The 26,186-nt window shown below is 37.4% G+C and overlaps 1 protein-coding gene and 1 long non-coding RNA gene across 6 annotated transcripts in view; one reads left to right on the top strand and one right to left on the bottom strand.

Moving 5' to 3' along the window:
- LOC113507706 (protein sprouty) overlaps nt 1-19,435 on the top strand; it is a 34,929-nt gene extending 15,494 nt beyond the window's left edge. For 2 of the 5 annotated variants that reach the window (XM_026890667.1, XM_026890660.1), the window contains 2 exons: nt 8,464-8,493; nt 18,390-19,435. In XM_026890667.1, the coding sequence (XP_026746468.1) occupies nt 18,447-19,088 (642 nt within the window). In that variant the 5' untranslated portion in view covers nt 8,464-8,493; nt 18,390-18,446 and the 3' untranslated portion in view covers nt 19,089-19,435. The other 3 variants (XM_026890673.1, XM_026890648.1, XM_026890652.1) reach the window with 3 other exon arrangements.
- A 2,998-nt stretch (nt 19,436-22,433) lies between these two features.
- On the bottom strand, nt 22,434-25,892 carry LOC113507746. Its single transcript, XR_003401896.1, has 2 exons — nt 23,512-25,892; nt 22,434-23,016 (listed from the first exon to the last, which is right to left on the bottom strand). It is a non-coding gene; the product is annotated as an uncharacterized LOC113507746 (long non-coding RNA).
- Nucleotides 25,893-26,186: the final 294 nt, after the last annotated feature.

Here is a 26,186-nt window from a genome sequence, read left to right as displayed (position 1 = left end):
AATAAGACTCGTATTGGAGTTAATTTTCACTTTGGCGAACCCCTTTACCTTGTATTTATTCATCCATTTTACATTAAATACACCTTTTTATGTTTTATTATGATAAATATTTGTTATTCTTATCTAAATAACACCTTACAAGATACGTACTTAATTGTATTTATTAATTATCGACCCAGAAACACCAATATACCGGCCGTCTTATTGGAGTCATTTACACATTTGTTCATAACTTTTTACTCCGACGGCCGATCTTCAAAATTCCAACGGATTTGGCGTTTCTGGGCGATTTCCAATAAGATATTCACCCTTACATTTAAAAACACTTAAAGTAAAAAAGTCAATTTTACAATTCTTATTACGTAACCATTAACTTTCATAGTTCAGCAATTTTACACTTAATAACTTTACAAATGGACACAAATGTGACAATAGTCTATGATAACGTAAATAACAACAATTAGAAATATAAACAATAATAAAAATATGTAAAATCCTATTTCTAATTCACTATATGTCTGTGGGGCGGGCCGCGATGTGCGCGGTACCCCACACCTTTCTTTGCCGGCGGCAGCGCGGCGCCTTACTTTGGGTTGTTGATACTATTATAACTAATAACAACTTAACCTAACCAACGTAAATTACAACAAATAAACAAAAATGCAAATATCTTATTTCTAATGAAAAATGTGTGTGAGGCGGACCGCTATGTGCGCGGTACCCCACACCATTTGCCGGCGATAGCGCGGCACCTTACTTTTAGTCGCCGACAAGCAGTAACTTACTAAATTCAACATTCGTCCACAGAAAGTAGTATTTGTGGTCTCTACTATACTCTCTACTATAAGTTTGCATGTACCCTTTGATTTGCGCCGATTGTTTAGACTGGTATATTTGATTGAATAAACATGAAGGAGATTCCGACGTATAATAAAACAGTATAAAATTCCTCATCACTATAATGCTAGTCAAATATTGCGAGTGCGCATCGCGTCGTCAGCGGTACCACGTGTTAGTTGAAGACTTGCCAACGCTCGCTTACCCGACACCGCTTCCTGTTTACCGCGCCGTCTGTTCGACTCTACGCCTCTACGGAGGCTAGCGGAATTACCAAAAGCTATTTTACGTCACAACTGGGAAGCACAGACGTGTATGTTCCGAAGAAACGGGAACACTCTTCGTACAGTTATATTCATAGGAGGATTTTGATAAGCAAGATTACTTTTAAAATCAATAAAATATAACATTGTCAAATTACATTATGTATATTGAGTAGGTATCATTTTGATGTGCCTTATTTAAAGGAAATAAAAAGTAAATTTTGAAAAAGTGAAGCATAAGAAACCTACCTCGCAGCGGGAAACAACACGAAGCATATTATGTCGTGACTTGCTCTGGGAAGGAACTGACTCAAATTGAAGCCCTTTTTCACTGACTGCAGTCAATGCGCTTAACTTAATGACCAGGCAACAAAAATGAAAACATTGCATCTAAAACTCTAATTTTAAAAGCAGAAATTACAAAACCATATCCAATTATAAAAATAATATTTTCTTGTATCGATCTCACAAAATCAAACATTTCATATCGACAAAAATGTAATAGCTATTTGATTTGTATTTATTAAATACCCTCTAAATGTCCGCGCAGTAACTTATTTGACATTGTCCAACTTGGCGCACATTAAACATATCAAAAACTTACTGTAGAATCGAGAGTTCCGCGTAAGGCATGGCCTTGATAGATTTTGACTAAATATTTTTTCTCGTTCTCGTGTAGCGTACACAGATAACACATTGTGTCAGCTTATCAAAACGACCAATGACGATTGGCTAAAGCTTGAGAACTTGGCAAAAATTCTTAATACACAAATAACGTAGTTTTTAACAGCTTTGCTTTGTAGCTAAATATAAATATTGGCTTATTATTCAAGTTGGTTGTTTAGTTTAGGAATTTATTTTATCTTTTTGATCCGAGAATGCTTCATTCAATTCTTGTTTATTAGAATAACCGAATAAAGATAACGATTTTGATAACACTAAAGACGTTTCTAAGCTTCAAACGGAGTTGAATAGTGTCATGTTGAACGTTACATGTGTGCTCTCGCCTCTACCTCACTCGAGCACGGGATAGGCTTAACGGAGGACGCAATTATGATGATTAAATGAAACTGGTTCTTCGGCGACCGCTCCGTTGCCGGGATGTCGATGTGTAGAAGACATTCTACACTTACCTCTACTAAATATCGAATGTCTCGCTTCGAGTTCCTAACGTAGAAGTCGTAAGATATAAAATAGTTCGTCAGCTTTATTTGTAGCTGTACATTGGCAACAGTTTATAACATCAGAATAAACAACCAACAGATACATACAGGTACATACAGTTTTGCAAAGCAGCAGCTTTTTCTGAAACGACTTTTTTTATTTTATTTCATACTAGCTGTTGCCCGCGACTTTGTCTGCGTGATTTTCAAGATGTGAAAAACTATGTAGTTTAATAATAACGATCACCTCAAAAATGTAATGCAATATTGAAAATAAAACACTTTTTTATATTTTAAGCTTGCTTTTTTATTTCTAAATTATAATGAATCTTGAGCGGCCCAAAGACTATCAAATGTTTGAATCAAACACATTTCATCGTTTACGATACTATCCTGGTGTAAAATATTTCAGAGCTGTTTTAATGAATTTTTCTTATTTAATCCCAAAAAGAAGGCTTATAACTTTGACATATCTGCCTGCCTGTCTGTCTGTGACATCATAGCTTCCGAACGAATTGAACTATTTTAATTTAAACGTGAATTATGTGCGAGTGTTCGTTTAGACATGTTTTACAAATCGAGCCGTTTAAAAATGGGGGGGGGGTGCAAGTAGGAAAAAATGCTGAAGACTGAGTTATACTCACTTAAGCACTTCTGCTAAAAATGTTTTACTTTCGAGGGTTTTCCATTTTTTAATTGGGTGGGTTATGATTTTCGAGCACGTCTGTTCTTGGGCCGGCCTACACCCGAAATTGCTAGACGGATTATGACAGTGATTATGAGGTATCATAAAATTATTATTGTACTGTAACCAAAGAGGTAAACCAGAACCATATTTCTGAGGCCTCGGTGTCCGTTTGTCTGTCTGTCATCTGGCTGTTTCTCAGGAACAGTGATAGCCAGACAGTTGTTATTTTCACACACGATGTTTCCTGACGATATAAGGAAGATGTCAAATTATTTTTGTGGACGGAGCTGGTGAAGTGAGAGTCGGGCTCGGTAACTGTGGATTTTACTTAGTGTCATAAGATATAAGATTTTGCAAAATTGCGCCCAAATAAACGGTTTCCTGAAACACTCTATGTTTGATTGTCCTCTTAATATTAAAACTGATCATCCTCACAAACATTTGGAATATTTCCAAAATAAAAAAGTTGGTAAACGTGTTATCTTGCCCCCCTGGTGTTTTGATCATGATTTGCCTTTAAATTGCTGATAAATAAATGGCGTGATAATAAAAAAATATCAGGCACCCCTTTTTTCAAAATTGATAGTGACAAAAATCTAAAGTATAGGATATGTGTAATTTGTGATGTTACGACAAAGCAAAAATATGAACATAAAAGTGACTTCATGTGCATGAGTTCTATTTACTGTACCAATTTACAAAGAAAAATTACGTATTTCATTCGTTAACCTACCTGACGATCATTGAAGTAAAATACCGTCATCCCTACTGCATAAATGGAACTTAAATAAAGACTACATGAGGTTGGTTATGGGGTTACGCTGTCGATACCGACAGCCAAAATGAATTTTCCAGACATTGTGTGACGGATGTAAGTGCTGATAGCTACACGCTATTATCAGCCTTATTGGGGAAATTTCCAAAAATATGTTCCTAATCCTCGTCGGCTTAGGGATCTCAGAAACTCATTCAGTCTCGTTCCTTCCCCTGTTTTTACCAGGCTACGAAAGAAGAAAATTTTAAATAAGTAGAGAATACAATAAATTGTTAAAGGAATTTTTTGAAAAGGACCACGTGTGTGGTCTCTATAATGGTGGATGTAGACCGATCAAATCGTTAAAATATTGAAAAATCCCAGGTATCAGTAGACATTATTCAATCAATAGATACATAATGTCAATTCATTGATAGCTTTGGTCTTTTAGATCTTTCACATTGCATACCTATTATGCAGTTTTTATGCAAGTTTTCTGGGCTTTTTTATCCGAAATACTTTTGGCCTATGTAATGTTGCAAATTTAAGAAAACATTATTTCATTGTTTGAAAGGCTTTTTTTTGTTTGAAAGTTTATATTTTTGTTTCTAGTTGTTACAGATGTACCAAGGTAATAATTAACTGTGTCGTTCAGTATTTTTTTTGTTATGCATAATTATAGATGAGATCAATGTGAACTACATGCAACTTTGGGTTGAGTGTCACTGCGAATGTTTTGATCTTGAAGTAGCATCGCTAACGTTACCGAGCTAAAAACATAGGTATATACACCTATCGTAAATAAATACAAAATCATATTACGGCATTCCACATTTGAACTTGAGTAATTTTAGTACATCAATAAAAATAAAAGTAATTTAAGTTCCTTTCTTTCAAGAATGTACCGATTACGGTAACAATTACATTAAAAAAAAGTATTGGTTTATGTTTCTTTTATATTACTTGTGAAATAGTCGCGGTAGGCCTATATAGACTTGAAAGAGAATAAAATGACTAATTTTGTGAAAATTATTTATTTTCGAAAAATCCTATTATTGCTCTGCCAAAAGTCTTAAGATAAATAGCGTGATGTTTTTTTGTGTAATCTGATGACCGTGCTGCCTACTACTCAATGGGGTGAAAATACACCTCATAATTGTATTACACGATGTTACGGGTGAGTCCAAATATTTAAAACTTTACTGCTCATGCCCCCTGCATAGTAGCGTTATGGTTTTTGTATATTTGTTGTATCATGCGTACGATAAGGTTCATGCAAAATTTGAACGAAATATATTCAGTAGTTTATGAGATAATTTGATATTTGTGTATAGATATAAAAGGCTCCTGCTCACCCCCTGTAACGAAAAGCGAGGTAATAAGTAAAAAGTATGTTGACCGGACCTCTTGTATATATTCTCTGAAAATTTGAATCAAATCTATCCAGTACTTTCCGAGATCTTTCCGGACATACATACAGACAAACAGACAAACAGACAAACAGACAAAAATTCTAAAAATCACATTTTCGGCATCGGAATCGTTAGTAGACCACCCTGCAATTATTCTTTTTAAAAATATTCAATGTACAGTTTTCACTTTTCTACAATTTTATTATATGTATAGATTAGTGTATCGGTAACTAAATAAAATAAATATGAAAAGTGTTCATTTTTAGGTGCATTACAAACTCTAGGAAAAATCGAATATCAAGTTTAGAACGCAGTGCTTAAAGCTTATTTAACATGAAACCTAGCTAACTTTTTATAACAACGCTGTATAGAAGTAGTGGGAGTCAAAGAGCGATCAAAAACGAATGTCGGTATTTCTTGAACGCTAAAGTAATTAAGCATAAAACTAAGTATTTCTAACAAAGTTGTGACATGCTAGGCCTATCTGAATATACAGATGTTAAGCGTTCTTGCCGGTCCCTTATACATGTTAATCGGTTAAAAATCTGCTTATTCTATTTTGTCTATGAAATGGCCAAATAGAATTATAATTTAAAGACGGAGGTACATAATAACGGAAGACATACTTAATAAAATCGCTCTATCACTCAAAAAGTGTTGTCGCATAACAAAGATGCTGGTTGTTAATGTTAACGCAAAGAGTATTGCTTGTCTTAATATTTTAAACTGAAAGGACTAGAGATTAAGTAAACTTAAACAGCGAAAACAGAAGAAGCGGCCGCTTCAAAGGGATATAAATACTCGACGGCGCCGGTCCGCGACAACGTACGGAACTCTTCATCTTGACAGCCGATCTTTCAGTAAGATAGACGATGTAATAGGTGTAGTCAGCGTTCCTTATACTTAGAAAACTTAAACTTCAACAACATTGAAATGGAAAAGGATCTTAGAAAGGAAACGAAATTAAAGGAGTTGTATATTTGTGAACAAGTTCGTAGGGCATCATTTACACATGCCAAATTATTACAAAAAAGCTAACTTTGATTTGTTATAGGTATTATCATTTATCCTTGAATTTTTTTCTTGTCAATAGACCTAAACAATCTACGCCTTGTGCCATTACGACATTTACGACCTTCAGGTAGGCTTAGATAGTGAACTGCGCAAGATCACGTTCAGTTGAGATCCTGCGAATGTTTTCCTAGTGTAAATACTGCAATTGAGACGATGCTATTTAATTCCACAGCTATTGTACCATCTACTAAACATCGTCACTAAAATACTAGTTCTCTTGCAAGTATTAATCGATGACTACCAAGGCAACAAATAAGAACTTTCTAAAATTGTTTCTACAGTTTTGTTGGAAAGGAGCCCTGTCGTAGGACTAAGTTGGTGGCTCCGTCGTGTCCGTTGAACATCATTTTGGATAAGAATAATTTATCTGTAGAGTAATATTCTCGATGGTCCGGGTGGGCGTTGAGAACGTGGATATTTTGGGCCATTATCACGCGCCCACGCTTCGCTATTGGCAGAAAAATGTTACTAAAATACATCGTCGCAATTTACAGTCTGTGCTGTACGGGGTCAGCTACTGACATTGATACCATCTTTGATAATCTTATGCTAACTTAGTCAATGTGGCATTTTTTATGACTACAGACGGATATTATGAAGTGACCCTTTAATTAGGATATGTTGTAAGTTTTTCGTCTTCGCTCTCAAATGAAACCAAATGTCGTAGATCTTGTTTTAACATTGAGTCTTATCTGTATCCCTTATCATTATTACTGAGAACCGAGAGGCAGACGTAATGGAAGATATGTGTTCCAGAGCAGTGCGTTCTCTAGCCCGTTTCCGGTGGTTGTTTACAAAAAATATAATATAAACTCTTGTCCAAAGCGGCTATACGAACCGGCCGGCCGAGATGCTACGATTAAAAATCGTTACAACTTCCGTTCGGGTCCGAGACGCGGAGCTCAGCTCCAGATAAAAAAGATAAATAACTTAAAGATCGATACGGTGGAACGGCGCTACCTGTTTTTTCACTGTGCTTAACTCGCGGCCATCGTGCTTTTCTTATGTGTACCTAACTACCTACAACCCAAAGACTTCGCGCGTAGCCTATATATTTGCACTTCTTACATGACGGTTTAAGGAATTATAAATTGCCCCATTTTGAAATTTGAAGAACCTTACGTCAGACTTACGATGAAAGTTTTAAAACTAGAATAGAGTTCGTAAGTATTTTTAACATTGTTTTTTAATTGGACATTGGTGTAATTAAATTGTCAGATAAATAAATAACCCCATACAAAGACAATGAATGTACAATGGTTCTAAAAATATTTTGTGAAATCTGTTTGGTCCCAAATTAAAACTCCTCAAGAGATAATCTAAATTTAAATAAGTAACTTGTTGAAGAACTCTAATATAAAGATGGATGCCTTAGAAGATTTATAAATACTAAATGATAGCGCCGTCTGAGTGAATTAGCATCACATGATGTCATGTATCCGGCTGCATCCATAAGAGGGGCTATAAATCGAACGGGTTAGATGTTTTACTTCAGTGCAACCGGTAATGGAAGATATCAGATTAATAAAAGATGTCGATGAGACCAGGCGAGATGCACAGCAATTTCACGAGTGCTGCGCCATGATAATTAAGTGTTCGAACGGTGTGTCGTGGTGTGCGTGGGCTCGGCGCTGAGTCGATACGGCGCGGAGCAGGCATATCAAGTCTGGTAACTATGCGGCGTAACTCCGGTAGCGGCGCAACAGGTCTGTGGCGGGACGCGGGCGCGGGGCGGTAGGAAATCCTTCGCGCACGCACGCACACATTCACAGAGGTGCGTGTGTGCATCATCCGGTTTTGTTTGCGTGTGAGCAGTGAATACAGACTGTATACAGATAACGTGCGTTTGTAGTTGACTGTATCGAGTCGATCGATCAATGAGCTCGACATCGACTCGGACTCTTGCCTGCATGCAACTCATTGATTAACGCTATGAACGTGGAATTGTTTATTCATTCATGATGAATATTTATATCAAATGGACGTTTTTCTTATCCGTGATCTAAGACTTAATTTTTTTCCTTATTCTACGACTCGACATGTCACTTACTCTGTTTTCACGAATGTGTATCAGATTTTAAGCAATCTTATGTTGGTTTGTGTGGAATTATAGCGTTTTCATCAATTTATTAATTACAGTTCGTTCAAATAATTTCAACTTTCATTTTATTTTATCTCTTTAGACACGTAAACATCCTGTGCTATTATTGATATATTATAGGTACTTAAAATGTGTAAATACCGTGTATTTAAGATTTTGTATCTTTTTCAGATGTTGATTACGTGCCCGATTAGCATGTAGGTGAGTAAAAAATAAATGTTTAATTAAAACCAATATATGTGGCTTATTTAATGATCCTACGCACAATTGGGATGTCACGAAACTAACGAAGCGAGTACCTGATTCAATTAAAAAAGGATACATATATACATTCTGAGGATTAGATGAATGCGTTTATAAATAGCTTTAATGTTTAATACAATTATATAAATCATATCGAGATAATATGCAAGGTGCCACAGCAGCTGTTCATTGCTAAAATAAACTAACAAAAACCACTGTTGTGTAAGGCCTAAAGTCAACTGGTCCCAGCAAATTTATGAAGGAATAAATGTATGAAACGCATAATGAACATAAATAGATTCGACAAAGTGTAAATTTGGTAAACTACACATATTATTGAGCTTGAAAGTAAAGCAGGTATCGATGAATTGCTACTAAGCAAACATCGCAACATAGGAATACTCGAATACCGGTTCTCCTACAGTCAGAAACGGTTATTGCAAAAAGATGATAAAGAACGAATTCGGGTAGCAACCAATATTGTCATATTTCATATGCGATATTTGCCTTAACACTTAAGGGCCTTACCCACTGACATTTCGAGTGTGATTCAAATGAAAGAAAACTTAAAAGATACAATAAGTTTTGTATAAAAATCTTTAGGCGAGGAATAAAAATATTTCACCTAAAATTTCATCAAGCAAGACTGAAGTTCAGCATCCGAAAATAAGTATTTTTAAATTAAAAAATTGTAGCAGGTAACTCTATAAATTAAAAGCGCAGCATTTCAATAGACGGACAATACGAAATATCCAAAATGGAAAAGATACACCAGTATTAAAAAGCCAAATAAAAGATGGTACGAGGCACTATCAGCGACAGTCTCGGCATTGGATGTTCACCTTAACAGCACAGGTGTGGGACGGAGCAGTGGTGGGCTCGGAATTCGCGGCGACGCTGCTCGACGCTCGGGTGCGGGAGTCGCGTGGGTGGAGGCTGGCCCGTTCGCCCACGGCGCCGCACCTAGCCACAACGCCGCCAAGGCGTAAATCACGACACCTCCATACCGCAGTGCTAGTTACCACCACTTACCACAATCCACCGACAGCTGCCAGAAGAAGTCGGTTTTTAACTGATTTCATACTAACAAAACGAGATGATGACTCGTCCAATATTACCTGCATCCGTTATATGACATTTGTATAAAAACAGACCTTATGTTACATAAATCGAAAAGATATATATACTTCTATCTACTATACATATATATACTTCTCCAAGAGTAGCACTGTTTGAAGAGTCGGGACTTCATGAAAAAAGAAAAGTTCTCCCAGATACTACAAAAAAAACAGTCAACAATAAAAAGATGAAAGGACGTATTGGCGACATTGTAAGAAGTAAATAAATTTATACAAAGATTAAATTTCATTAGATTAGAAAATTCTTCAAAATATAATTGCAGCAGTTAGAACACACACCGTAAGGATAAAATGTTTTTCAGAATTGTAATTTTGACCGAGTTAATCATTTAGAAGAACAAAAATGATGTTATAAAGTCGCTGCTAAACGTTTCCAAGTAACCACGATATTACAGTCAAGTTGTAACGACAACACATCGTTACAATTCTAGAAGAAGAAAACGTCCTAGATGGCAGTACAAAACTGTATGCAAATTAAGAAGCTACAAAACCACAACGAGCACCCCCAGTCTTTTTGCACTCTTTTTATATAAAAAAAATGATTGTACCATTCAATTATAAGTTCGAAATCATCTAAAATAATACACAAACAAAGTGCATGTAGTTACCTACTGTAAAGCAATAACAGCGTCGATTTTCATTGCATTTTGTAACCAATAAGCAATGTTAAGCCATTACACGTTACATACTAGTATTTTAATTTTTCAACTTATACAGATAGGACTGTAGAAATAATGGTACATGTATATGTCGATGGGAGTAATGGAGCAAAACTCAAGATCTGATAACAACTTTGTGATCTATTTCGTGAGTCATAAAGTATAGGATCAAATGACGCGGCTACGATAGTTAAGGCATATTCAAGGTGGAAAGTGATGTCATTGGCCCTACTGCGTGCTGTGGACGCTCCACTCGCTCTCTGTCACAGCTACTTTTGCTTTTCGAGTGAACATTGTCCATTCTAGCCGTGCACGTCATTACTTTGGTATTTTCTAGTCATGAGCTTTTGACTGCAGAAAACTAATTTAAAGAAAATAAATAAAAGTAGCATATTATTAGATTTAATTTTGTTTAAATAATTATTAATTGCCACTTGTTTATTACATATCACACAACACAATCTTAAGCAAACCTTTATGAAGTAAACTCACCTAGATGCCAAATACGTAATATTAAGAGAAGATGCGAAAAAGCACTAGATACAAATACCAAAAAAGGTCCTAGAAAGTTTATATGTAGGTAATTAGTTTCTAAACGAGTTTTTGCTTACGGATACTGTTAGCAATAAGAACGAAATAATTGAATTGAAGAGGATTATAAAAGTAATTCGATTGTAAAAGTTATATGAAGATCGGCAACATGTTATCAATTTAGTACGTCACTGTTAGTTTGGCATGCGGGTCAAGCTGAGTGGTGTAGCTTCCTGCGCTCGTTCGCCGGGAGCTGTAATAGTTGTCGCGATGGCAAGCAGTGGAGTGGCACGGAGGGCCGGCGGACGACGACGCGGACGGACGGCCTCACGGAAGGTCGACCGCCTCGTCCGCTCTGCCCCCCCCCCTCATGCTCCCACCTCACTTGCACGCCCTCACCCGACCGCTACGTGGAATTTATATAATTGCCTTCAATTAAAACAAGAATACACCGAATACCATCTTTGATACACAAACATACATGTAGCCATTTTTAATTACTCATACACCGTTTAGTGAAACACTGAACGAATTGCGAGAATAATGTTTCATCATCTTAATTACACGGCAACGAATATCTACTACTACACATCTGAAGGCGCAGTTAGCGTACGCACTATAACAATTTTAGTTGGAAGATATATGTAAAGCCATCTGAGCCATTGAATGATGCTCCTACTAGCCCTTACGCTTTAATATAAAACAAGCCATGTGTAAAGTTGGACACACGATACAAATTTACTGTTGTTGTTATATACTAACATATGTATTAACCGCATCGGACAGAAATTACTAAGAGCATTGCAAAGCATGAAATATAAAAAAAACTACCAATCTAGACCTCACTAATTCTAGCATTTATTATTGCGTAATAGAGATCACATCGGACAATTAATTAAAAATATTGCTATTTAAACATGTGCTCAGACGCACGTTTATCTCTCGATGTTATGTAAGCATGGATCATACCTAACTACACTCAACACATGGCACAAAATAATTACAATGTTACTATATATATTGTGTAGATGGCGTGCAATACGTGTTTTATGTCCTATGTCATTTTATCCCCACTGTATGAGTTGCATATACATTTATCATTCTTGACATCACATTTAAGCTAACTTTATTAATAAAGTAGGTTAAATAAAAACATGGATTTAAAGAAAGGGAAGTCGTCGAATTGCTACAAGGCTTTATTACATAGCATTTTTTATTTCAGTTTTTCCAAGAGTTTAGGTAGAAAAATAAATAATCAGGGCAAATTATTCAATTCTAGTCTGTTTAACATACACGTTAAAAGTTGTCATACTAAAATATTTCCAAAGCGCGACGACCCGAGTCAAACGGACGCAAAATATGCGCGGATCGCACCGACATTAGTCGCAACGCTCTCATTCACGTTTCTTTTATCTGTGACAAACATCCGGTATTATTTTCAACGCGTCCACGGCGTTAGTACTCCAATATTATCAAACGATTCGACCATACAATACGATAATATATTTAGACAAACAACACTTTTAAATGAACAGTTTATCAGTTGTTAAACTCGCAAAAGATAAATTTAATGTTCAAAACAATACTATTTATCGTTATTATGTAACTAGACAAGTTATTTCGTAATATAGGTATGTTGGAATGAATAAATAATTATATCGAATTCATTTACATATCACGCACCTTATCTGCTAATTATTATCTTTGCAGTTACTGGAGGTTTTGAATGTAAAGAAACGAGATAGTCTTTGACAGTAGCAGGAAGTTCAAATATGATAAATATTATTTGAGAAACAATTGACAATAAACTTTGCTTGTTGTAAATACACACGCAACCGTTTCACTTTCAATCAAGTTTTCAAATTTGTTCAGCATGTTTCCAAATGTAGGAACGCTTATCATTTCTAATACTTAAATGAATATACCTAGTTATAAAACAGATGGAACCAATTTAGCTGCATAGGTGCAAGCAATGGCGGATGGAAAGTACGGGCGGAGGCGAAGGCGGCTTCCGCTTCGAATCGACTCGCACCGCCTTCAGAATAACAAACGAAACCTGATTTCTATCGACTGGGCCAACGATTACACCGCCTACTCTACCATGAGAACACTGTCGTTTATCCGTAATGATTCAAGTAACGACTGTTATTAGCACAGAATTTCGAACTTTTGTAAACCTTTGGAAATTAAAATGAATATTACTAACTTAATCAACAGGCATGTCTTGGAGGTGTTGTATTTATGAATTTGCCTATTCAAATATAACAAAGGGTAACTGGAGCCATGTACGGCGAAAACTGATTTCTTATTAACCCCATTGTCTGGACGACACTCCAGAATAGTGAGTTGACCATTACATTCCATGAAGTGCGGCCATACACTGCACAGCTTGGAAGGCAATGGTATCGTTTTCACTGACGATGTATACCTATTTAGGCCACCCATTGTCATTGTTCTTCCATGATTGGCATCAGTTTTCGTAACTTATACGTTCAATATGGCACTCCTTGCATTAATTTTAAGCTTATATACAATGATGACAGAACAACAACCAAATTATCCGTAAAAACAATATTTATATTAAACATAATAATGATTGCCCCTTAACAGTACCAAATCTGGTATAGTATCTAGACCAACTAACATGTATGTTGAACGAATCGAGGAAAAATTTCTAAACTTGTTCGATGTCAATTTATAAGCACAAAATTGATTTGGGATATTGAAATGCAAGAAGTTTAATATGCGCGATCAGTTGCAAGTGTTAATTTTCATCAGTTGGTTGACTTTGATGGAGTGAACAACCAAAACGTGTGGCCCAAGCAACATATGTAACAATAGAATCTAAAGCGAATGTACGAACTCAGGTAGAGAAACATTTTTTGTAAGGGCATAGTCATTCTTTAGTCCCATCCATTCAAAGTCGAAGTTACTGCACGGTCTTTTGTTCTAATTTGTGTAATAATAATACATTTCCTCGAGCATATTTCTGGAGTTGAATGGCTTTTTGTTTATTCATATTTTGTATTTGAATATGACCATCAGCGCTTTAAACCTAGCGCTTTAAACCTAGCGTTGAACTTTGTCTTCCGTGTTTACGTATCAATATTATAATGTCTCTAGAGATAATAGCGGTATACTGAGATAAATATTTTTTGTAAATATTTTTGTTTACCAAATGCCTATGGTATACTAATAGTAGTAATTAGTCTTTAATGTGTTTGCTGCGTCAACAAGCTAAAAGTAGAACTAGACATTCTTGCACTGATCTGAAATTATCGTAGACAAGTCTGATAGTAGTTACTTTACAATTTTTGCAGCCTGACCGTAAAACATATTTGTCATTATACGTTATGCGTTCTGTATTCTGCAGAATTAGATGCAGATAACAATATGACGTAATAAATAAATGACACTGGATCTACATGGTATTTTCACAATTGGGAGATTGGTAAATTCTAACTGTGTGATAGGTTGTAATGTGACATCCGTGGCGGTGTGGCGCTGCGTTATCGCATGTCCTTGACACAGAGACGCGGCGTGCACAACGCGCCTTATTGTCGCTGCAACCTTGCGAAAATTACCGCTCGCGATAACAGATGCCGTCGCCGTCGTCACCGGCGCGTCTCGTCCACGCGTTTACCAAAATATAGTAGTGAATGGAAACGTTACGTGCCCATGAATTTCAAAACATCGTTAATCTGAAATAGAATGCTAATGATGTTTGCTTCTGCATTAAATAAAAATATTATTGTACCTATTGGCAATGCTGTTACGTCACGTAATTTCTGAATTTAACGTAATTTGCAGTAAGAGGATAGTCAACCAACTGAAATTTAAGCATACTGAAACAAGACTTGCAGATTTCTAGTGCTGAAAGTGCAAGATAAATGTGGGTGGTATCCCGGTGGTGCGACTCTCGCCGACCGGAAACCCAATTCCCGGATGGGGCTGCGCGGGGGGATCTCGCCGGAAGCTTGGTAAACGAGCACATCCGCTGCCGCCGCCCGCGCCGCAAAATTTGGCACCGCGAGCGCTCGCAGCCCGCTTCCGGCCTCCGCCCCCGGACCCCTAGCGTCGCTCTCGCCCGCGAAAATAGCGGCCAACCGCTCCGTGTACGCGGTTCATTCAGTATGGCCGCCTTCCATTCATAAAAAGGCGAGGCGCAGGCGGCGTGTTGCGCGGTGAAGGGAGGGCGGCCTCTCCCGCCGACCCGCACCCGCGGCCGACGCCAGTGCGGAATGTGCCAGCGAACGGAACGGTCGTTTCGTCGGAGCGTAGCCCTAGCGCTCCCGGTTTTCCATTAAAATGTGTATAAGAATAAGTGCAGTGAATCCGCACGAGTTCGGAACGGTTACAAAAAACGCCGTCGTCGAGATTAGGAGTAGAAATCAACGAAGAACTTCAGCGAGGAAGTGAGTAGCGGCCATATTGCAGTGATAACCGCGCGGCGGGCGGACGAGAATCGAGGCCGGTGCGTGGGCCGCCCCCCGCCCGCGCCAGGTGCCGCTCCGGACCGCGCCGGTCTCATGAACCTTCCCGTGGATTTGCGCGGCCGAAATTCGGTGGTTCTGCCGTATTTTTGTGTGTCAGTGAATCTTCCGGCGCGGTTACGGTGCGGTACGACCACTTGGTCACTAAGCTACATGTTGCCATAGTGTTGTGTTTTGGGTCGCTTGGCCCGAGTGCCCTTGTGAGTGGAGCGATGTGTGTAGGAGACGTGTGACCGTGGAATGTCTGCTTCGTAAGTACATACGGTATCCTGACGTGGGCCTTCTCGCCCACTGATCAAAACCGTCTGTTTGTTAGGATACGAAACTAGCCGCACATTCTCGTAACTTTTGCATGTAGATCACGTAGTCATGCGTAGGTAGTAATTACATGGATAGCGAAGAAATCAAGCTAACATGAATGACGAGAGGCGACGCCTCGCTCCGCCGCCTGGCGACCGGCACACGTGCAGCGATCAGCGCTCATAGCGAGAACGTTCTCAACAAACGAGTTAATAATAATGCTTTCATTTATTGTATGATTCAAGTCTATTTATACAGCGTTTGTAATTCATACAGAACAAAAAAAACCTAATCTGTAGTACTATAATGCTATATGACTGTAATAGATGTTTCAAGATTTCTCTAAGCCCAAAAACAATAAAAAGTAGGCATTTAAGACAAATAACGCGATTAAAACGGCACCAATAGTAATGTTAATGTATAACCGCATTATTATAGCAACAGTGAGAACAATTTCGACAGGGACGTGATAACAGTGAACACAGATAAAGAATAATTGTAAACAATGCTCATATAAACTGTTAATATCTTGTAACGAACTCTTCAGATAAGGTATATTTAGACAAAACAAAATAAGAATATTATTTGTAAATTGACGAATAGTTTTTTTATAGAAGTCTTGTTAGATTATTTCAGTTCATACACCTAAAGACACTGATATAATCCAAAAAATACCTGGTTCCAGATAAAACTATTTACGGCTTAGACGGGAAGGCCCCACAATGTTTACACAATTTGTTGCATGCAAATGTGTGTATTTATTTTCTCAGATTCCTACATCAAGATAATAACAACAATCTCATACCATCACGCATACAAGTTTGTCTCAACGTAAGACGTATTTTTGTATTTGTGGACTTACTTCAATTATTGTACCAACAAAGGCAAAACTGGCACAACGCCTTTCTATTTTTTACATGAAATAACGTTAGCCTTTTTATACTGGACTCATACATATTTCTACATTAATCCAGAAAACTTCACGAGTTAACAAATTCAATTCATTTAACCGTTTCTGTTTTTAAGCATTAATGTCACCTGGCTTTGGTATTTTCATGATTTAAGGCAAAGGTTCGGACGATCATCAGGATTACTTTCTTTTCCACAAGATTCTATTTACTTTCTTTTAAATCTATATTATAATAATCTTTAGAAAAAGTCGATCCATCATTTTTTTTCATAATATACGTGAAATAGGGTCCACATTTTATTAATTAGACCTGTAACGGTTTATGTAAATTCGTACAATCATATAGTCAATCACTTTGATGTTGATTACGTCTGGACACCAGCTAGTACTTGGGAGATCCAAATACTATAAGATAACAAAGCTTCGGCCGACGAGATAAACAATATACTTTTTGATGGTTGTGATTATTAAGACACCTAATTAAGTAGGAGGATGAGTCTCCCATCTCAGTTATACTCGCACTACGGTATACCGAGCGTCGTGTTTTATATCTAAGGTTAATTTATTTTGATTACGAAAATGAATTAAAGTTATATTTTTAGTTTTTACGACATCACCAATACAATCAAAATCGCCTATTTTTTTTATAATTATCTCCAACAGATTAATTGAAAAGATTCCAGCTGCTGGGGTTAGGAAAGTAAAAAATAAAATGTTCTTATTTTTTGTATTATTGAATACATTTGAGAGCTAAGCAGGTTAAACCAGTAGTATTTGGTATCTGTCTACTATATTCTTAAATAAGAAATAAAATACATTTAAATTCGTATTGACTATTGACCTATGACTAAAGTCGATAAGGCAAGATTTAAATAACGTTAAAATATTGTTGTCGTAAATCACGGAACGCGATTCTAGCTTCACTTGATGCTTCACAAATGACACAGTACAAAGCATGACATATCTAAATCCATTTATGGCTCTTTAATATCAAAATATGTTCATGAAAATATGAAATCACACACTTTAAATGGTTACTACCATTGATCTAAACTATAACTTCAACTCATAATACTTCGTTCTTTCAAATTACCTTAACATTTAAACTATAATTATTATTATGGAAAAACGTTAATAATTAAACTAATAGCAGTCGTAACTACTGACAACTTTGTGATAGCAAATCGGTAAATAATCAACATCCTTACTAGAAACGAAGGAAACCAACCAAAAGCGGTTTTGAAATCGGCAACCTACGCAGTTTTAATTAACCAGAATCCGATTATTGCTCAAGAAGCAATGCAACTTTCGCAATTATCAAATTTGACACAAATGTGAATGGACTTCTTCGCATCCGTGCGTTTATTTGAAAATAAAGAATTACCTACTTGATTCAGGTATACGCCCTGGGTACTCAAGGGGCGACTAGATTTACCGGAAAATTTAACCGTTTGCGTTTACGGTTTTCGATCATTCAATTTCTAATTTGAATGTAATAGAAAACACTATCTTCTATTACATACAAACAAATATTCATGAAGAACTTAATAGTATGATAATATTATACTATTGTAGTATAGACTTTTTGATCGAGTCTCTCTCGACTTGGTGCGTTTATAAAAATACAATTTATTGTTGAGATTATGAAATCTTCGTGTGGATGAATATCAGTAGCAAGTTACAGTCAGTCGACCGTAGGTTTCACTTATTTTTGACGTAATGGATGTGGATGAAAGTGAGAACTGTCGAGTGGTTTAATTATCTAGTTTTATGTTCCGTGTCGTGATCTTTCATTTAATGTGAATGTGTGTTCGATCTGCAGGTGGGGACGATGAGGGAACAGGAAGGCGACGGCCCGGAGAGCCGTTAGCCGTACTCGATGGATGAGTATGGCGGGCCGGCGGCGCCGCCCCGGCCGCCCAAGCCGGCGGCGCGCGTCCACAGGCCGACGGGCGCGCGCCAGCCCACCGTGTCGCTGCTGCGGCCGCGACCTGAGGCCGAGCGCGAGCGCAACGCCTACGTGGAGGCTCCGCGCAGGGCGCACGCCGCGCCCGCGCCCGCGCACACGGCCGCGCATCAGCCGCTCAAGCCGGTGACGACGCAGCCGGCCGCCGCGGCCGACAAGCGGCGCGCCGGCGCCCTCTCGGCCGACTCGATAGTGTGCGACACCTGCGGCCGCTGCCGCTGCGAGCAGTGCGCGCGCCCGCGCCCGCTGCCGTCCCGCTGGCTGTGCGGCTCGTGCCTGTGCAGCGCCGAGGCGTGCGTCGACTACGCGTCGTGCATGTGCTGCGTGAAGGCGCTGTTCTACCACTGCGGGAGCGGCGAGGAGGAGGCGGGCGAGCCGTGCGCGTGCGGGCCGCGGCTGGCGTGCGTGGGCGCGCTGGCGCTGGCGCTGCCGTGCCTGTGGCTGTACTGGCCGCTGCGCGGCTGCGCGGCGGCGGGCGCGGCGCTGTACGCCCGCTGCCGCCGCTCGGGCTGCCGCTGCCCCGAGCCCCCTCCGCGGCTCTCCAGTATTATCTAGTCCCGCCGCGCGCCGCCCGCGCCCTCCGAAGCGCCGAGTCGAGCGGCGCGACCGCGTTGTACAAATATTTATTTGCGAGCGGAGAGCTTCGGACCGCGCGGGGGTGGACTCAGTGAACGCTGTGCCTGGTCCGAGTGGTGTGTGGTGGCGCGGGGCCGGCGTCGGACGAGCGCCCCGCGCTCACTGAGTGAATCGTCTACGAGTACCTTGTAAATATAGTCGTATAGTGTGAATGTACGTGAACGTGTCGCCCGAACGTCGAAAGTCTCAAATTTTCTTGAGACCGTAACGTGTCATAAGAAAACGTTAACGTTAGTATTTTGGATTCCACACAAATCCAGAGAAGATTAAGAAATGAGATATAAAACATACTTATTAAGATGTAGATAATTTACCATTTATTTATTAACTGAATTTGTATTTATTTGTAAATAAAACGACAACATTATATTATAAATACGAATGTTTACTACATTATGCTTGTTTTTTTCAACTCCTTTGGTATGATGCTGCAGTGACTGCAGAGGCAGAATTTACAAATGTACTGCTTGTCATAGTCTATACTTCGTTTTTGTTAACTGTATAAAATTTGAGTGCGCAATATTTTATTGATAGAATGACCACAAATACATGAAACCACGGTAATTTCAATTCATACCGCACAGTGCACAGTCATACAATTATAACAAAAGTTGCATGGACTAAAATGGTATTAACATAATTCCCATTATTATAAATGCTAATTGCCACATTTTGACTATAAACACGATATATAATATAATTTTTATATATTAGTTATTCTATATACTTAAAAAGTGAATTTGCTAGTTTATTTGCTAACATTTTTACATGCATAAATAACTTCAAACCCAATAGCTATCTTGTATAATGGGCTATCTATTGATCTTAGTTTTGAGATTGTTGCCAAGTGCCATTGTTATTGCAAGTTCTGTTTTTTCACTCCCTACCAGGTTATTGGTCTAGCTTAGACGTTCAAATTAAATGGTTGTGTACTTCAATCTCAAGAATCATACATCATACAGGGATCATTACAAAAAATGTTATAGTTCTCTCCTAACAGAGATATACTTAGATAAGTGAAAAAATATCATTGTTGTAAATTTTCATCTAGCAATGATAAAATGAGGTTATGAGTGTACCAAAAAAATAATCGTACTTTTTTTTAAAGCACAGACAACTAACAATATTTTTACTGGTAGGAACCTACCTACTACAAATAGATGAAGCATGCTCCCGTCTTACATTTGAAGTACTTACATAGTTTATAATCATATAATCTTATAGTAAGAAGAAAATACAGCATCAATAATGTTTGATTACTTACCAGCCATCTTCTTTCGTAGAGTTTAAAAGCAATTAAAAACCGAAAACGCAACAAAATTATAAAGCAAAAATAAAAGCACTCGCGAGTTACTTAGCAAGATAGTTACATTATACTGCACAATACACTAAGAACAAACTATAAATGTTATCGACGATAAAAACAAATGCACGAGATTAGAAAATTGAAAAAAGAAAACAAAATCATATTTTAATTCATTAATTATTCGAATCTGCCAGTTATTTCAACTTTTTAAATGTCATTAAATTATCGTAAGACAGTTGTCAAAATGACGTCAATATCGTTCATGAAGTTAGCAAAGTTTATTCTTAAATTTTGGGCTATAACTTTCGTAAAATAGTTTTTATTTATTTTGACAGTTACATCTACAGGTCAAAATAAAAATACGTTTTAAAAGATTTATATGTAATGTTTAGTAGGAACTAGATTTAGTAACATAAGATGAACATTTTTAACTGATATAAAATTGATTTGCTTTTTTTATTCGTTATTTAAATTATATATAAATTTCACATGATAAGTGTAGGATTGGTTACAAAAACATCAACCAAATTAACATTTAAAAGCCGTAAGAAGTCAGTAAAATAGGTTTTCGTCATAAATAAACATCACATCATGCGAATGGCATTCCTTTCATAATAGTTTATGAAGTAACAGGCGTTCATTTGGAAGGAAGTAACGACGGCTCGTCGGCACCGGCGCGCCCGTTTCCTTTTACCGTCACCATCCGGGATGCTCGAAGCACGCCTCCTGTTTCTCTCTTCCTTCTTCCCTCACGTACGCAAGCAATAAAATACTGTCGTTCGGCAACACTTGTTGGTTTTAAAGTTACAGAGATCTAGTGTGAATTGAAATGCTGGGCTTGTGAAATACATTGCTTTATAAATTTAATGTTTTAAATTGTTGTAATTACTCGACACAATTCTAAAAATATTGTCTACAAATAATATTTTTGTTAGGTGAGAAGGTGTCGGGTTCTTGCATACCGTAATTACAGCAAGATTATATGAAACCTCTGTAGGTATTTGTTTGCCTATCCTAGATTCAGCTAAAACTTATTAACATGGAGCAACTACCTATTTTACTTTATAAATCCATTTTAACTGGATAATTTAGTTTTTAGTAGATGATTGGATACTATCATTTATTTTGGAAAATTTGTATTACCTATGGTACGTCACTAAGTTTCTAAAAGTTCCGAGTTAAGAATAGGCCTGCTTCCTGGCTGAGAAATCTATACTATCGAGGTGAGGTATAAACTCGGATACTATTACTACCTAAACATATAAAAGTTTCATATAATTAAAACGTTTACAAGGAATACAATAACAATATAACTCGCACAACGGCTACTACAACATATTATCCCCGTATGGCCTGGATAGTTCCCCCGCAGCTAATTTAATACGTAACTAGTGCGTACGTACGGCCACTGTTAGATCGTTTTAAATTGGAACAACAGATGTTGACAAGCTGCCGTCAGTGTTGTTTGACGGCCGGATGAGGCCCGGCGATGCGATTAAAGGATATTATTGGTTATTGGGCGTAATACTTAAACTACTCATGATTATTAATAGAAATACATTTGGGCAATAATAATAGATAGTATTTATTTAATTTAAACAGTAAGTAACATTATGATTACGTAGTACTATTCTATATTCTGTGGCCTAAGTTTCGTAGGTACGCGACGTACGCGTTAAAAACATGTCCAAATGTAACGTTATATTTTTGGCAGTTGACTAGTGCTACGGTTTTACAAGTTGTTTTCATTTAAATAAATAATATCCACTATAGAGAATTTTCGTAAATATACATAATAAATAAAACATGAACATTTGTAAAATACAGGCAGGTGTGCGGTAACATTTTTCATTTTTTGATGGATGTTTTCAAGCTTTTATCATAGCAAAATGACCTATAGGCTTAGGGTTGGGGTCTGTCACATTCATTACCATTCTCCTTACCCCAAACCTTCTACGTTAAGCAATTCGATGAACTTTTGGTCACAACATTATCGATACAACGCTATTCATGCGTAGTCTTATTCATGCACCGCAACGAAGAGAATATCAATGTTCTATTTGTATCCAACTAAGTTCTTTTAGTTTTAACAAAATATGCTTTTCGATTTCCTTGGCAATAAATATGTCAACGTGATGTATTACAAAACGAACCTGTTTGATCCAGATGAACTGTTGCTTTTTTATTAAAATAATATATTATGTTATAATGCGTCAGGCTGCGTCGGAGTGGGCCGCTTGACCTCTGCTTCTTCGAAGCAAATGGATCATCCGCGCCATTGTGAGCTTGATTTGTGACCACGGCTGCCATTTGTGGTACATTCTGGTTTTGATGTACACTTAGTACAAGACTATCGTTATTTCACTGTCAAATCTCACCAGTTATCGAGCGCATTTCTTGACCTGTGCCCCGAGATGCATCATGCACTGCCACTTTGATTTCTTCGATGTTCGCATTGTATTGTTAAGGGTGCCATTCAATATCTTAAGGTTCACTCAATTTATTTCCATTGGGTATTGTTTATTGTTCAAATCGTGTTACCTGCTCACATTAAGCATTCTATTAGGTACTTATATTTCCAGCTATTTATAAAGTGAAGCCAGTTTATTAAAAATACGACTGGTGTGCCTTCATAAGAATCCCTTATAAAGAATATAATGGGCCGAACCTGACAGCTTTCGATCATTGGCTGAACATTCCAATCCAGTGACACACGCTATTGTGTTTTCTAACGTTAAAATATTCCTTATAAACGACAGGTTTAGAAATTAACAATTGAAATGTTTATATGAGTATGTGTGAGATTATTGAACAATGAAGACTATGTACTTGTGCGCGTAGACATCGATTATATCAATAGCATTTAATTTTCTGTACGAACTTATCGGGGATCTGGTCGATACATAAGTATTAATCACTAAGACATTTTTTAATAATTTTTTTGTTTTTTTTTTTATTGGAAAAATGACGGTTTACAAACCGTCTTCAAAGACCAGTGAATTTATAAAGATAAAAGTATAGTTGTTTTAGGAATACCTGCTTAGATATCCATTTATCAATAAGGAACTTTTCTGAACAAGTATATCGCTGCCGAATAAAAGAGAGCCAGTATTTGGCGATCATTCGTAGGTACAGTCAGATGCAGTGAGTCGGTCGCAGCTCGCAAGCGTAGCTGATAGTGGGCAGGTCATCGTGCAGGAAGTTGCGGCGCTTCAAACAAGCTCCGCACTGGCCGGCGGACAGATAACAACTGTTGGGTAATCAGTGTAACGACCACCGACAGTTGCTAACCTATCTCATCACAACGAACCCAAATTACAAGATACTTCGACTTGGAGTGTTAGTTGTAAGCTTGTAAATTGTCACGTGTTTTGTAGAGTCGTGTGTTCGTCACAGTTTACCTTACAATGATAATTGAAACATTCTCAGGATCTTTATTTCTTTGGTGTAAGATTATTTTTCCATTTTTGCCACCGTACCTTTGATGGTGGTGATGTTCAGAGGTTTTAAAGATTCTCTAAAAAATTAATGGTTATTAGGTTTGAACTTAAACTTATTTCATCCACTACCAATATTTGTATACTGAAATGCTCTTTCATTTCTGATGGTTACGCATTGTGGTAGAGTATCTTGGCGACGAGCGTCACTATCATTCATAGTGCGCAGCACCGAGGTTTCGACTATAAAATATTCCCTACACTTTTTATGAATTCGATGGGATTTTATTCTTTTCTCATTTAAGATTCCTGACGTCAAGTGGGTACATAAACAGTGTCTGCTCAACGAAACCATAAATCGATTCATTCATATACGACGTTTTGCTTCATCAATCAATCGTCTATAAATAAAAGATGGAGTCGCGAAGGAAGCGGCTTCCACTTCGGATTCTGACGTCAGTTACAATGGACGAGATGGTCTTTTATTTATACTTAAAATATTATCTACTTAGTTAAATAATATGAAACAGCTTTTATGTTTTTTCTTGGATATTCATGGTTATTAGCTCAAATGCGTCTTGGTTTTATAACATGCATTTTATGTCGCTTTTGTTTTGATACACCAATGTTTCCGATAAATATTATTTGATTTTTTTACGTATAACATTTCTATGTCAGTTTGAGTTAGCACTACACACAGGCTACGGTACACTGCACAATATACTTAAAGCCGCACCTCGCTACCACAACTGCAACAATATCGCTTATGTAAGGCCCAGATTTAAGCGAAAAATAAATATGTTTTCATAACAAACGAGTCATTAATTTCACTTTCAGAGTTTATTACCTATCACAATCATTATTAGTATGAGTGGGCAGCCGAGTCGCTTCGACGCCATTCATTTTATCAGCTCCGACATACGTGGCGGCTCGCAAAACAACTGCCGATCTCTTATAGTCTCGAAATACTAACATTTGTACATCTATATAGGTAGATAAAGACAAAAAAATGTTTGAGAATTTAAAACACCCGGTGCATAAGGAGTAGGCAGAGGCCCCAAAGTCAAAATCAAAGTAAATAAAAAACATACATTCGAAATATTTTCTGACCATCCATCACAAAAACGTCATGCTCGAAAAAAGCTACTTAATCAAATTATAACACGAGAGAAAACTTAAAGGATAAAGAACACACTGTTACGAATTTAAATTGTCGATTTTCGATTGGCAGTGTACTAGAGTAGCTCTATCTTGTGCAGAAGTCGGACGATATCTCGTACAAATTGGCGACGTTGCAAACTACGGTCATCGGGTCATGCGTCGGATTGTAGATAAAAAACCGTCCTCAATGTAGGCGTTGGCATCGTGACCACTGGCACTGTCTGCTCGTCTGTAGTGGTCTGACTCTCTCCCATTCATATCTTAAGTAGCACGTTTGTTGATGCCCTTAATACTGAGACAGATTTGTACTCACACTGGATTGCTAATAACTTTTTAGCAGATTGTTTGTAAGAAACACCGCACAGACCAACTTGATTATGTTATACATTTCGTTTCGCACTTCATAAATTGGTTATAGTATTCTTGTAGGTACCTACACCACGGGCGGCTTAAAAACATACATCACACATAAGTCTAGTAGACATAAAATTAAGAGAAGATATTATTTAGATGAGTAGAAGTATTGATTCCTTTGGTAGCGATGGATAAATTATGAGTTATTCCATGTTACCAGTAACGGGCAGACAATTGTAAAAGAATCAGAATTCGTTTTACGGTTAGTACTTACTTGGGAACCTGAAGACAATACAAACGGTTTTTAATAATAAAAGCCGTCGTTTTTCCAACAATCGAAGAAACCGTTCTCTGATGGTGTGAGGAGCTTGTTGCTATCGCCTTTTAAGCGATCAAAGACATTTAGCACTATTTTTTTTATAATTAGAAATTGAAATTGCGAGAATTTTCCCTGAAAAAAATAAATTCAAATTCTTAGAACTTTGAAAGCGCAAAACCTTTTTATTTTATTTTCTTAGTAAGGTATTATACTGCTTTCTAGAAATTTGCAATAGAGAGTTAATGGCTCTAGCTCAGTTAAGGAAACAATAAACATAGGTGATTACGTAGCTGTACATTAACTATTGACAGATAGTTGAAACATTGTTGAATCAAATTACTATTGTGTAGTATGCAAATGACACGATGACTCAAGAATTTATGCAAACTATCGGAATACTACTTATTCTGTTACTTATATCGACTGCGGTTTGATATCTA

This window comes from Trichoplusia ni, chromosome 2 (assembly GCF_003590095.1).
Source record: "Trichoplusia ni isolate ovarian cell line Hi5 chromosome 2, tn1, whole genome shotgun sequence".
NCBI lineage: Eukaryota > Metazoa > Arthropoda > Insecta > Lepidoptera > Noctuidae > Trichoplusia > Trichoplusia ni.
This window is presented reverse-complemented; position numbering and strand designations above follow the sequence as displayed.